Raw genomic sequence first — 13,409 nt, forward strand, 5'->3', positions numbered from 1 at the left:
TGAAATCAAATTGTTGCACATTTTGGCTATTCCACTAAATTAAGACAAACCTTGGCTATTTTACAAATTCATAACTTTAAATTGACTATTTAGCTAATTGTACAAAATAGCCATTTTGAAACTTATTGATTAGCAAAATAGCCAAAGTTTCAATTTTTCAGCAAAGTAGCCAAATTTACGTTTTCAAAATTTTTATGTCAGTCATGATTAAAATTTTTTACGATTATTATAAATAATTTATCACTTTAAAAAAATTTAATTTTTGGGGTCAAATTTTTTTTTTTTGAAACCAGATTGCTGCACATTTTGGATATTTCACTCAATTAAGACAAATCTTGACTATTTTGCAAATTCATAACTTTAAATTGGCTATTTAGCTACGATATGAAACTTATGAAGCTAAAATGTTTTATCAATGGGAATTTAGTATTTTACCCTTCCAATTTTCTGTTCTATATTGGTTTTTACATCATACAACAACATACATAAGAATTCTAATACAATGATTATTTTTGGCAAGCCTTTGAGCAAAATATCTAAGATTTTCATTTGTCAAATGAAATAGTGTTCTAGATATTAATTATATATATAATTATGTATATATATATGTATATATATATATATATATATATATATATATTCTCATAACTCCAATCAATCTCCTCATTTTGTGGGGTGTTTACTATAAAGCAAATCCCTCTTTATTTACTTTGATATAATAAATAAATTTGGTCCATATTTTAGTGAGTGATATATGCAGTCATTAGATGACTCTCGTCTTAAGAGGAGATGCTTTTTTTTTATTCTTATGAGCGTCTTTGTCGAATATCATCAAATTTGTCATCACATGCAATTTCTTGACTCTTTGCGATCGTCGATATATCGTCATATACGTAATTGATTGTCGTCATATATCGATTACCCACTAAGACCATGTCATGATCAATGCGACAAAAGAAATAAATATTTTTTCTTACAAGAATACATACAAGTCGAACGAGCAGAAATTAAGACGAGCATGAGGATGAGATCAAGATATAAGGACGTAGGTCGATCCAAGAAGACACGGTCTATATACTCAAAGGAGACTTGGACGGGACCAACAAATGAGAGCTCGGGCAAAGATAGGACAAGAAAGAGGACCTTGAGCTATATAGTGTTATATTTGTAATTACATAAAAAAAAAATCAATTTTAGTATGCTTATAAATATAAACTAAAAAAAATACAGAGTTTTCCTACAAAATAAAAACTGTTTTCTCATTACGAAAAATATTGTACATTTTAAAGAAGATAAGTCAATACAAACACTCAGTTCACCATTCAATACGTTATTTTGTTTTAATCGTATCTACAATAAGAAGAAAAATAAGAGTCGAGTACTGAAAATTGAAATGTTTTGCTTGCCAAGTCACTTTCATGCACAAGTGTTAAACTAATTTGCAAAAGTTATTTTTCCTAAAATGGACTAGAAGACCCATATGGCCATATCTTTAGCCGTTGCATTTTTTTCAATAGCATGAATTTTTTTTTTTCATAGAAGCTTTTTGTTTTGCAATAAATGGTCTTGAACTATTATGCTTGTGGCATTTAGGTCTTAAAACTTTTATTTTTAGCATAATGATACTTAATGATTAGTTTTTATAGCTTTTTAGTCGTATCTACAAATTAAATACTCATCGGTAAATTTTGATTGATAAAAGTCACTACGGGTGAGAAAATGAAATGAATTTAATTAAGTTAAGACTTAAGAGCAAGGACTTAAAAAGTAGTAAGGGTTAATTGGGCGTTAAATTAAATGAAAAGAAAGTGGTATTCTATATTATAATTGGTAAAATTGGGTTTGAAGGAAAGAAAGGAACAGTGAAACGCAGTTGGCTCCGAGAAAAGCTGAGCTAGTCCCGAGGTCGTTGTCTCTAGTCTCTACAAATACTGCGACTTTTCCATTGCCCACCAATCTCCACTCTCCAAGGAGATCCCAATTACTAATTACTCACTCACACACACACACTCACACGAAGAAAAACAAAATCAATTTCTCTCTCTCTCTCTCGTACCAAACACAGTGTAAATGCGATCTCCTTCTTTCAGCTTGCTTTTCAAAGCTACTTAAAAGCTCAGCTTTCTCTCTTTCTCTCTTTAAGGAACTCATCACTTTTAGACCGCCATTATCGACTCACACTGAAAGCTCTCTCTCTCTCTCTATATATATATATATCTCTCACTCTGCGAGTCTGATCCTCAATGGATCCACCGGCGCTGATGAACCAGGGCTCGTACAACCTGTCGGAGATCTGGCCGTTTCCGATTAACGCCGGCGGCGGAGATTCCGGCGGAGGACTGAAGCTACGGATGCCTCACTTCGGAGAAATCTCCGGCAACGATCCAATGAGCATCGACCACGTGGCGGCGCCTCCGAGAAAGAGGCGCGACGACGATTCCGCCAAGGGCGTTTCCAGTAGCAGCGGCAACGGAAACGGCAATGGCGTCTTGGTTCGTCATTCGTTCATTCATTTTTCTTTTCTTCTTCTTCTTACTGTGTATTGAATTGATTAGCTCTTCTTTGCATTGATCTGGATTGAACTAGCTATGTAAGTGATAATTTTTTTTTTTTTTTTTGGCAGAGTGACTGTGAAGGAAAACGGCTTAAATCCGATGGCGGAGAAGCCAAATCAGAATCAGCAGAGCCGAGCTCGGGCCGGGCCGATCCTCCGAAACAAGATTACATCCATGTCCGAGCAAGAAGAGGTCAAGCCACAGATAGCCACAGCCTCGCCGAACGAGTAAATTCGATTTGTTCCAATTATTTATTAATATTATTGTTTTTTTTTTTTTCATTGAGTGATGAGAGGTTGGTGACTGAAAATTGTACGGTGGACACAGGCTAGAAGAGAGAAGATAAGTGAAAGGATGAAAATCCTCCAAGATTTGGTCCCTGGCTGTAATAAGGTTTGGTACCACCATTTAATTTATTTTGAAAAAAAAAAAAAAAACTCAATTAGAATTAGTTCATTCAACAAGATTCATTTCAGCCTTTTTTATTTTTTATTTTTTAATTCAGGTGATCGGAAAAGCGCTTGTGCTTGATGAGATCATAAATTACATCCAATCTTTGCAGCGTCAAGTCGAGGTACGTCCTCTCTGTTCATCATGTTCACTTCTCCGCAAAATAAATAAATAAAATCATCTCGAAACTTCCTCGATGTCGCAGTTTCTATCGATGAAGCTCGAAGCAGTCAACTCGAGAATTCCTACCGGGATTGAAGTGTTTCCTTCAAAAGATGTTAGTACACTAATTTTAGCTTAGATTGCATGCCATATGATTATATGCTTGAGCATAGCCTATAATTATTCTTCATTATTAGATTACTTTTTTTATATTTTTTTACTTCCACATTTTCATCAATACTTATGATGAGTTTTCCCACAATAATTCTTTTATTTTAAATTTATATTATTGGAACAGATTAATATGTCATCTCAGTTCGGTCAACAAACATTTGAATCGGCCGGGATGGGATTCGGGTCTCAAGTCCCGAGGGAGTACAGTCGCGGTTCATCCCCGGATTGGTTGCATATGCAAGTTGGTGGTGGATTTGATAGAACAACATAGCCAATAAACTCCCATTCAATATTCAATTCCTAATAATTAAAAAAAAAAAAAAAAAAAGGCGAAGCGACATACCTCCCCAAAACGTTTCAAACCGAAGAACGATATTTTCATCGCGAAGCTAGTGAGAAAGAGCTGGTACTTTAACTTGCTCGTGAATAATGTTTCGTCTCCAGGGAAAAAAAGAGGTCATCTTTACAAAAATTTAATGTTTCTTGCTCCTAAAATATCCGATACGCACCTATGTAAACCTTATTTTGATATTGATTCATTAAACTTTAGAGAAGAAAAAAAATGCAGTTAAATAAAATCATCCATTTTGCTGTGCCTTCTTTCTTTCAATTGACCATCGCTTGTTTAGAGATCTCAAAAGTGTCTCCATATTTACATGTACTATAGTACATAGCATATTTGATCATAGAATAGAGAGTGAAGTAGAAAAACTAAGATACCGGTTGCGCCGGACCATATGAACTTCCTTGCTGATTTAAATTACTCCCATTTGTCTGAAAATACGAAGCCGTTGCCCATATCACACGAAGAACAAGGATCGACACGAATACGGTGCCTCCGAGGGTGCAAATAACCTGCATAGAGATTCTCCGATTAGCAAAAAAAAAAAAAAAAAAAAATTCACCGGTAATACAAATTAATCATGATAGACAATTGCTTGCTTGCTCGTATAGTGTATAACTTATATTAACTCATTAAGGTGGATATTTGACCTAGGAGAATAATTTGATTGAGCTAATTGTATATACTAATTTTACAATGATGTTAGTGTTATTAAAGTACCTGAAGAAGTGCCTTGACGATGGATAGTAAAGCCAACACCATAAACCCGTCAACAGCAAAAGATAACTGGAATTAATTAGCAGAGATTATGACGTGATTAGTTAGTGCAAGCTAAGAAAATTAGAAAGATAATTGAAGAGAGTGTTACGAGTTGGGTCGGAATCGCTGGAGGCAAAACAGAGCGAGAGGCTTTCTTCGCTCGCTTCGAGATCTTCCTGGCCATGCTCTGCAAAAGCCTCAGAAACAACTCAACGCTGCTCTCGTTTTCCTCTTCTTCTCCGTCGTCGCAGTCTTCATCGCCGTCGTTCTCGGCGAGGCGATCTTCGTCGTCGCCGCCGAAGAAGAACGACTCGTCGAAGACGCCACCGAGGTCATCGATCGCCGAATTGCTGGTCGGCTGAGGAAAGAGCGCGATTGTGATTGCGAGTTGATTTTGGGAGCGATTGTGTTTCGACTTTCAAGCGTTTGAACTAAATTAACTGACCTTAGCGCGGAGTGTGTGGGACGGTGATTTAGGTTTGCGAAAGTGAGTTTGTGGATGTGAAGATCGGAAGAGAGAGGTGGATTTAGCGGCCGGAGAAGTAAACGGTGGTCTTGCTGAGACCATGGCGGTAGTGCTGGTTATGGCCATTTGAGATATGAACCAAGTGAAAGTCTTTTTTCCTCATACGAGAGAGGCTTATCTTCTTCTTTTCTTCTTCTTTTTTTCTAAAGAAGAAAATAATACCAAATCGATAAATAAGCATGGATATATCATCTCTAAATAATATAAAACACAGTCAATGACGGAGGTCCTAATCGTCAACCAAAAATAAAAGCTTCGTTTTGAGAACGCAGTCTAGAGAATTTTAAATCTTTAAGTAAAATTATTTTTAAATACACACGAATCTAGTAAAAGAGTGAAAATAAACGAGAGTGTTGAACGATAAGTGAAGTTTGTGGTGAGTGCTGGTGTGTGCGTAAAAATGTCTCTCTTCTCCTCAGCGGATTATTTCTCTATATATAAGGGTTTTTAGGTCGAGTACGTGGGGTGATCAGTCTCACATTTTTGACGGTTTATCGAGTAACCGCTCTCAAGACGTGCGTAATGAGTGGTTACTCATTTGCTCAGTATATAACCATTGAGGTATGCGTTTTGTTTTAGTTTTAATTTATTTACACGTGTTTGGTTTGGTTTGACTAGTCCTTGACCTGACAACTTCTCTTCTCTTTGAAGTTCTGCTCGGTAGGGTTCGTTCTTGCCTTATGAACGGATCGTTCATTAACCTTAGTGAGCCATCGGGCTTATTTAACTTGTGCTCGGTGCTGAATTCCTCTTGTTCTTGGTGCTTCCGACCTTATGCTCGGGCTTACGTAAATTATATGAGTAACTAGTAAAATTAGTTTGTGGAGATTTAAGGTTGGAAGAGAGATGGATTTGGCGGCCGGGTAAGGAACATATTGACTGGAATGAAGAAATGAAGACCAAGTATTACCCTTGCAAAGTCAAAGGTTGTCCATATCGTAAAAATGTCATCCACACGAAAAGTGGATTGAACAAAGTGACCGAGACAAATCTTATTCATAAACACGGAACTCATCTCAATTGGCGGAACTAGTAGTTGAAGTCGAGAGTGGTCGAAGATTAAATTGTATAAAACGTTTAAATTAAATGCATCAAGAAAAATTAAAAATATCTTGTCCATTATAATAAAATATAAAATGACTTGATTTCATATAAAAATACTCAATAGATCCCTAAATAAATATTTAAATTATTTCTAAATACTAAGTTGATTTTTAATCAAATTCTTCCACACGAGCCAAAGTAGTTAAAAAGGAAAAAAATATTTAAAATAAATTATGTTATTGTTTTAGTTTTAATGTTTATTTGGTGTGTTTAATTTTCACTTTCTAATCTATGTTTAAATTTTTAATGTTTGAATTAAATTTTGATTAAATGTGTTTTTTGTAGTCAATATATCAATTTTTTTTGGTTTTACAAAATATAAACCGAATAACTTAGAAAGCACGAGCGATAGTTTACACAAAAACTTTGTGATATCTATCACCCTTGCTATCATTTATAATTAGATTACAAATATTACTTGTCAAAGCAGAAAAATAATAAAGTAAAGTGCAAAATAGAGTGTCCCGGATTGTATAAAGAATGAGCAACCATATTCTTTTCACATGTAGATGTGTTTAAGGCTTCAACCTTCTTCACCACGTTTAATAAGAAATTCCAACGACGTCCAACAATCCAAGGGGGATGAATTTTTCCATTTAAAGAATCTATAAGAATTCGAGGTTCACTCTCAATAATAATGATCTCGTTCCAAATATCATTCAGATGTTGAATACTAAGTACCAAACTCTCAACTTCGGCGCCAAGACTGGAACCTGGCCATTTGAATTAAAAGAGTGGAACCTCGTCCCTATTGATTAATAAATGCAAGCTTTCTTTACTGGAACCTGACCATTTGAATTAAAAGAGTGGGAGCATCCTTAGAAGGAACCTAGCTACTCTTATTCAATAATTGAGTGGGAGTATCCTTTTGATGGATTCTAACCACAAGCATCGTATTATCAAAAGTGGGAACATCCTCATATGGAACTTAGCCACTATGAGAAAACAAATTATTGAGTGAGAGCATCCTTGAATGGAACTTGGCCACTATTGATCAAAAGAGGAATCCTTAACAGGAATGCGGCTTCGAATGATCAATAGCATAATAGCAACATCCTTAACAGGATTCGAGCCAATATTAACAATGGCATCCTTAATTGGAGTAAACTGCTATTATTCAATAATTTGAGTGTGAGGGTAATTAATTACCTTACCACATGATTCGATAATTCGAATGGAAGGATAATTGATAATTACCTTGCCATTAAAAATCAATACACTGGTGGAAGCATCCTTGCGTGGATCATTGTCATAATCATCAACTACATCTTTCTTTAAGAAGAAAGTAATTGATCGTGAATCATCACATAAGATCAAAACTAACTAAGCAATTGCCATATACCCAATTTAGTAGATTTGCCAGTTAAGCTATTTGGATAGAGATGGATCTATAAATAGATTAATGAATATGTTCGAGCTTTAAGAAGCTGAATGGGATAAAAGGGATTGAACCCTTTAGAAGAGTCATTGGCAACAATTTCACTCTTCCATATAATACTACGAACAAGATCATTGGGGTCTTCCAACTGGAAGATGAACAGTCCAAATTGATTGGTTGAGGTTTTGAAAGCTTATGACATGACTACTAAAACTTTTTGAAATATGAAAATATGATCCAATTGCTGAACGAATATGATAGTTCGTGAAATAATGGATATTTTGAAAAATGATCGATTAATGAATCTCCAAAATAATTGTCATAAATAAAGTAATTACCCGTTGGTATTGGACTAAATTGTGACACACTGAAAATTGACTGAGCTAACAGTTTCTTCAACATAAAGTTTGGAAACGACAAGCTCATTCCATTTTGTCTCACACATACTTATTTGATATAAGGTATGAGCTCGATTCTCGAGGCTAAAAAAACTTTGTCATTAAAAGATCTAATTAATAAGATTCTTTGATAAATGTAAATTTCTGAGAAACATCAAAGTGTTAAACACTAAGGTTTCTAGAAATAAAGAGACACTTAGTTATTAAATATAGTAATTCCTTAAAGTCCCATGTATATTGGATATGAACGCAAATGATAAGGCAAACTATAAATAACCAAGTAATGGAAATATGTCAATAGAAGTTCTTAACAAACATGATTCAATAATTCACACTATGGTTAGTGGTGAAAGAGAATACATGCTTAAGTGCAACTTGTTTTGGCACCAAAAGGGTCATACACCGAGAATAGGTAGACTTACGATCTTTAACAGATATAAGGTCTGGTGTATGATACACGAAGTGTTAATATGTTCGAAAGTAAATTCTTTACTACTAGCTATTTGACTTGACCTTGATTGGTAAGTCAAAAGATCACTTGCTAAAGAGCATGAACTAGAAGAAAACTAAATGAGACGTACGTCGAAATACATAATTGATAGAGATATAAATTAAGGTGAGAATCCATAAGATGGGAGTCTCAACCCCGATAAAAAATCTGAGCCTCTGTTGTACGATGGCAAAGCATTAATGACGTGAGGGAGTTGCCTTATCTTCTCTGATCAAAGTGGGAGATTGTTAGGAATATTGCCCACTGAAGATAAATGATTATTGAATTCAATAAGAAGAACACTGTAGCATTTATGATAAGTGGGTTGAATTCTGATATTAATATATAGAATCAATAACAACTATCCACATAGCCTTCGTATTAAACTGAATTACATGTTGGGCATCTAATTTTGGGCGGTATGCTAAAACATGGTCGATGATTGATACACGCCTGAGAAGCTGTATCTAAAATCATATACGTGGAACACTAAGTGAAGGCTGATCACTTAGTGGGAGCATTCTACAGTTTTGGTAAGTGTACGACCTGGACAGACCTTGCCTGAGATGTGTTGTTTAAGCACCGTTACGACACACTAGCCGAGGTCACTATGATGGTCACAGTGAGACTTGATCTAAATCCCGAAGTGATCATGGACTTCTAGGTCATGTTGCCGGGTTCTTTGATTCGTCACGTTAAAGGCCAATGAAGGTGAATAAATAGATGTTTTGGGAACTCGGGACATGATCGTAGAAGGGAAGTGTTTCACAGATACAAAATCCAGCCCTCCCGAAAGAAGGTAAATGTTCTCTCACCTAAGGGTTTTTTCCAGAACCGATAGATTGCCGGCACTCTCGAAGTAAGTAACGTTCGAGAGAATCTTTCGTTGCGGAAGCAACAATGCTTAAGGCTTATATGTATGAGACATGTATAACGGAATAATTGACCTTTTCTCTATACGTGTTGAACCTAGAGGATCTAGATCACGTACTGACTATGTCAGTGGACGCTCGTCACGATGAGTAAATATAATTCTAGTATTAAAGGAGAGTTCAATCTTAGCTTACACGGTGGATTATTGACTAAGATTAGACGAATCGATCAAAAAAGAGAAAGGACTTTTTCGTCTTTTTTATCGGATTTGTTGAGCTTCAAATATCAGGTCTATAGTCCCCGACTCGGCTTCGATAAAGACGAATAAGAACTTTCTAGTAATAATTTTTTTATTATTATAATCTCACATGTTGTAATATGATTAGCAGCATACATTCGGAAATTTGTTTATTTGCCGAATTAACTATTTATATTTTTCCAAGTCAACCAATGGTGGCGGTTGCTGTCTTTATCGTTCACCAAAAAATTGGCATAAATGCGATCAAGAGTATGCAAAACAGTTTTAGGGACCGGGAGAACAACCAAAGCATAGATGGGAATACTGCTCAAGACTGATTTGATCAGTGTAATCTTACCTCTGGTAGAAAAGAATTTAGCTTTCCATCCAGCTAAACTTTTCCTAACATTAGCAATAAGACCTTTAAAGTAATCAATTTTACCTTTTGCTTTAAATAAAGACCCCCCTAAATATTTGATAGGAAATGAAGAGGCTCTGAATCTGGTGATCCTATATAATTTGTAGTTAATAGAGTTCCAAAAATTCTTTTTTTTAAGAAAATTTTTTGCCATGTATACAAAATCACATTATATATAGTGTGATACCTTATACATGCTAAAATATAGCATGAGATATACAGGATGGTTGGAGGCAAAATAACAACATATATGTTGATATACCGTCGCATTGGAGAAGCCTTAAGATACTTTTAACGAATGATGAATATGATACATAGAAATAAGCGTCTGATTGAATTAATTGTCACTCCACAGAATTCAGACTCATTGATGAAGGGATGTACTTTTTGAAAGAGGTGTCTTATGGACTTGGATTAAGGCATATCAGCAAGAGTGATCTTCCACAGGTCAAGAGGAAGCGCAAGACCAATTTAGCCAGGTTATGAGCAATGAGGTTATACAAGCGAGGATAAGGAGTTACATTTAAAACAGTGAAATCGTGAGCGAATAATCTGATGTCGTCCAAAACCAGACCAAGTTTGTTGCCTGGGGAGCTTTTGGCATGGAAGAGCTTGGTAAGGGATATGTAATCTATGCGAACCACCACCTTTGAGAGGCCCAGGTCGCGGCAGAGCATGATTCCACATCGAATGGCGAGTCCTTCGGCAACAATAGCACTTAGAGTTTCCGCAGATATGGATCGACGAAGGCGAGGGAGACCATTCCTTTGTGGTCTTTACCACAGATGAGGCCGTCTCTGGTGAAGGATGTGTCCGTGTTGACGGCAGTTATGTTTGCAGGCAATGTACGAGTATGATTATTCTAGGTGAGGGTGCGCGCCTGATATAGCCGCCCCATAAGTCGCTTCATTTAAAAATAATTATTTACTATATACATCAGATTAGGGCCAGAACCATATCATTAAATTATGGTTTTTATCTCATCACAAAGAATATCAGATTTATCTTTTGTATTTTAATGAAGTGCTCATTAATTACTTGTTATGTCGTTATTTTTCACAAGTGAAAACGACACTCCTAATTAAAAAAAACGACAAGAAAACGGTGTTAGGAATATTGCCCACTAGAAGATGATGATTACTAAATAAGATAAGAAGTTACTTTATTAGCATCATATGATTAGTGAGTTGAGGTCTGATAACATTCAGAATCAATAACAACTATCATCCATAGTCTACGTATCAAACTGAATCGCATGCTGGGCATCCGAGATCGGGCGGTGAACTAAAACTTGGTCAATGACTGATATGTGCCTGGAAAGCCTTAACTAAAATCATATATGTGGAACACAAGTGAAGGTTGTCACTTAGTGAGAGCATTCTGCACTTGTAGTAAGTGTACGACCCGGACTGACCTTGCTTGTAGATGTGTCGTTTAAGGACCGTTACGACACACTAGCCAGGGTCACAAATGATGGTCACAGTGACGCTTGATCTTAATCCTGAAGTGATCATGGACTTCTAGGCCGTGTTACCGAGTTCTTTGATTCATCACGTTAAAGGCCAATGAAGGTTGAATAAATGGATGTTTTGGGAACTCGAGACATGATTGTAGAAGAAAGTGGTTTACAGATACGGAATCCAGCCTTCCTGAAAGAAGGTTAATGTTCTCTCACCTAAGGGTTGATTCCAGAACCGATTGATTGTGCACACTTTCGAAGTTGGCCTACGTTCGGTTGAATCTTTCGCTGGGGAAGCAACGATGCTTAGGGCTTATATGTAACGAGAAAGGTATAACGAAACAAATTGACATATCTCGATACGGGCAGAACCTGGAGGGTCATGATCATGTACTGACTAAATTAGTGGACACTCGTTACGATGAGTAAATATAATTTTAGTATTAAATGAGAGTTCAGTCTTAGCTTACACGGTGGAGTATTGACTAAGATTAGACGAATCGATCAAAAAAGAGAAAGGACTTTTTTCGTCTTTTTGATCAGATTTGTTAAGCTTCTACTACTAGATCCATCGTCCCCGATTCGGCTTCGATAAAAGCGGATAAGAACGTTAATATAATAGTATGTATTATTATCATAATCTCACTTGTTGTAATAGTTGATTGACGGCATTATATTCCAAAAAGGGTATTTTGGGAATTAAATAAATATTTATAGTAAAACTATTTATTTATTGCTAGATCAAGTAAATAAACTTATTATTTATTGTTGGAAAAGTAAATAAGTGTTTAATGGGCTTAAATCTATTGAGCCTTGAAAAAGTAAAAAATCGCCTACCCCATACGATGTTGGACTTTTTTGCACTGGTGTGGTAACCAGTATTTTTTCTGTTTTTATGTTCCTAAAATATAGGAGAATATTAGGAGGATATTTAGGAGAAAATCTAGGAGAATATTTTTTCCTAGATTTTCTCAATAGTAAAATATTTTATACTGTTGTATAAAATAAAATCCTAGATACTGATCCTACGGATGAGAGAAAAAATAGGATTCACTTGTTGAGATCCAATGACTGAGATTTAATCCACTAGTGTGAACACAATAAAAGGAAATAATATCTTTTAGAATATTCTGGAATATTCTATAAAGATACCTTTTAAACTGCTATAAATAGATGGCTGATGTGAAGCAAAATTTAACCGAATTGCCAAGAAATTTCACGGCCTCTCTCCCATGAGTGTGACGACCTAATTCCTCTACTCATTCCCCTCGGAATTGCTTCAATTTCATTCTTAGAGATAAGAGAGAAAGATCGGAAACACCCCATTTCCAGATCTAGTGAGATATAACGAAGCACACTCTTTTGTCTTATCTTCATCGGAGATTACGTTTCGGAAGACTTTGGTGTCATCACATCAAGTCCTTGAAGGAAGAGTTCCAGATCTGATCGTGTGGAGGCTTGTACGTTCAAGACGAAGACGTATTGTGAAAGCTTTCGGTTCGTGAGCCAAAAACTGTAAGTTTTCTTAAACTCGTCTTTTATCTGATATGGTTGCTTGATGAAGTTTCTTATGATTAATTAATTAAGTAATCTAGATCTTGTTTAATAACCATGTTAATAATTAGCTCTTGTTAATGTAATTATTCTTTTCCGCATTTTAATTGTTTATTTAAGGTGCATTAATCACCAATAAACGGCTCTGAAGGCTGAGCCCTAAATGGCTTTGAAGGCTAAGCCCAAAACGCTTCTTAAGGCTTAGCCACAAAAATGGCTCTGAAGGTTGAGCCCCGAACGGCTATGAAGGCTAAGCCCAAAACGGCTCTTAAGGCTGAGCACAAAATGGCTCTGAAGGGTGAGCCCCAAATGGTTCTGATGGCTGAGTCACAAAATAGCTCTGAAGGCTGAGCCACAAAACAACTCTAAGGGCCGAGCCACGAAACGACTCTGAGAGCCGAGCCGCTCTGAGAGCTGAGCTACAACGGCTCTCAAGGCTGAGCCCAAGAAACTTGGAGTTCAAGAATCAAACTTCCTGTAAATACTACATACATTTTGGAAGAAATTGACAACAATTCTAAGAGAAGC

The 13,409-nt window shown here is 36.0% G+C and overlaps 2 protein-coding genes across 3 annotated transcripts; one reads left to right on the forward strand and one right to left on the reverse strand.

Annotated features, from left to right (window-relative positions):
- The first annotated feature begins 1,880 nt into the window (after positions 1-1,880).
- On the forward strand, positions 1,881-3,782 carry LOC149403155 (transcription factor BHLH089-like). The gene is made up of 6 exons (XM_089609376.1): positions 1,881-2,492; positions 2,624-2,782; positions 2,883-2,948; positions 3,061-3,129; positions 3,211-3,282; positions 3,466-3,782. The coding sequence occupies exons 1-6, from the start codon at positions 2,244-2,246 to the stop codon at positions 3,610-3,612; spliced, it is 762 nt and encodes a 253-aa protein (XP_089465502.1). The 5' UTR covers positions 1,881-2,243; the 3' UTR covers positions 3,613-3,782.
- A 122-nt stretch (positions 3,783-3,904) lies between these two features.
- Positions 3,905-5,134, reverse strand: SHW1 (short hypocotyl in white light1). Of its 2 annotated transcripts, none has more exons than XM_089609379.1 (4): positions 4,889-5,134; positions 4,553-4,801; positions 4,405-4,470; positions 3,905-4,196 (listed from the first exon to the last, which is right to left on the reverse strand). In XM_089609379.1, the coding sequence occupies exons 1-4, from the start codon at positions 5,033-5,035 to the stop codon at positions 4,053-4,055; spliced, it is 606 nt and encodes a 201-aa protein (XP_089465505.1). In that variant the 5' UTR covers positions 5,036-5,134; the 3' UTR covers positions 3,905-4,052. The 2 variants fall into 2 exon arrangements, with proteins under 2 accessions (XP_089465505.1, XP_089465506.1); XM_089609380.1 differs by having other exon boundaries at positions 3,905-4,209.
- Between the last annotated feature and the right edge of the window lie 8,275 nt (positions 5,135-13,409).

The sequence above is a fragment of the Urtica dioica genome, chromosome 3 (genome assembly GCF_054948205.1).
Source record: "Urtica dioica subsp. dioica isolate 48M chromosome 3, U.dioica_male_clone48M_v1_H2, whole genome shotgun sequence".
In the NCBI taxonomy this organism is placed as follows: domain Eukaryota; kingdom Viridiplantae; phylum Streptophyta; class Magnoliopsida; order Rosales; family Urticaceae; genus Urtica; species Urtica dioica.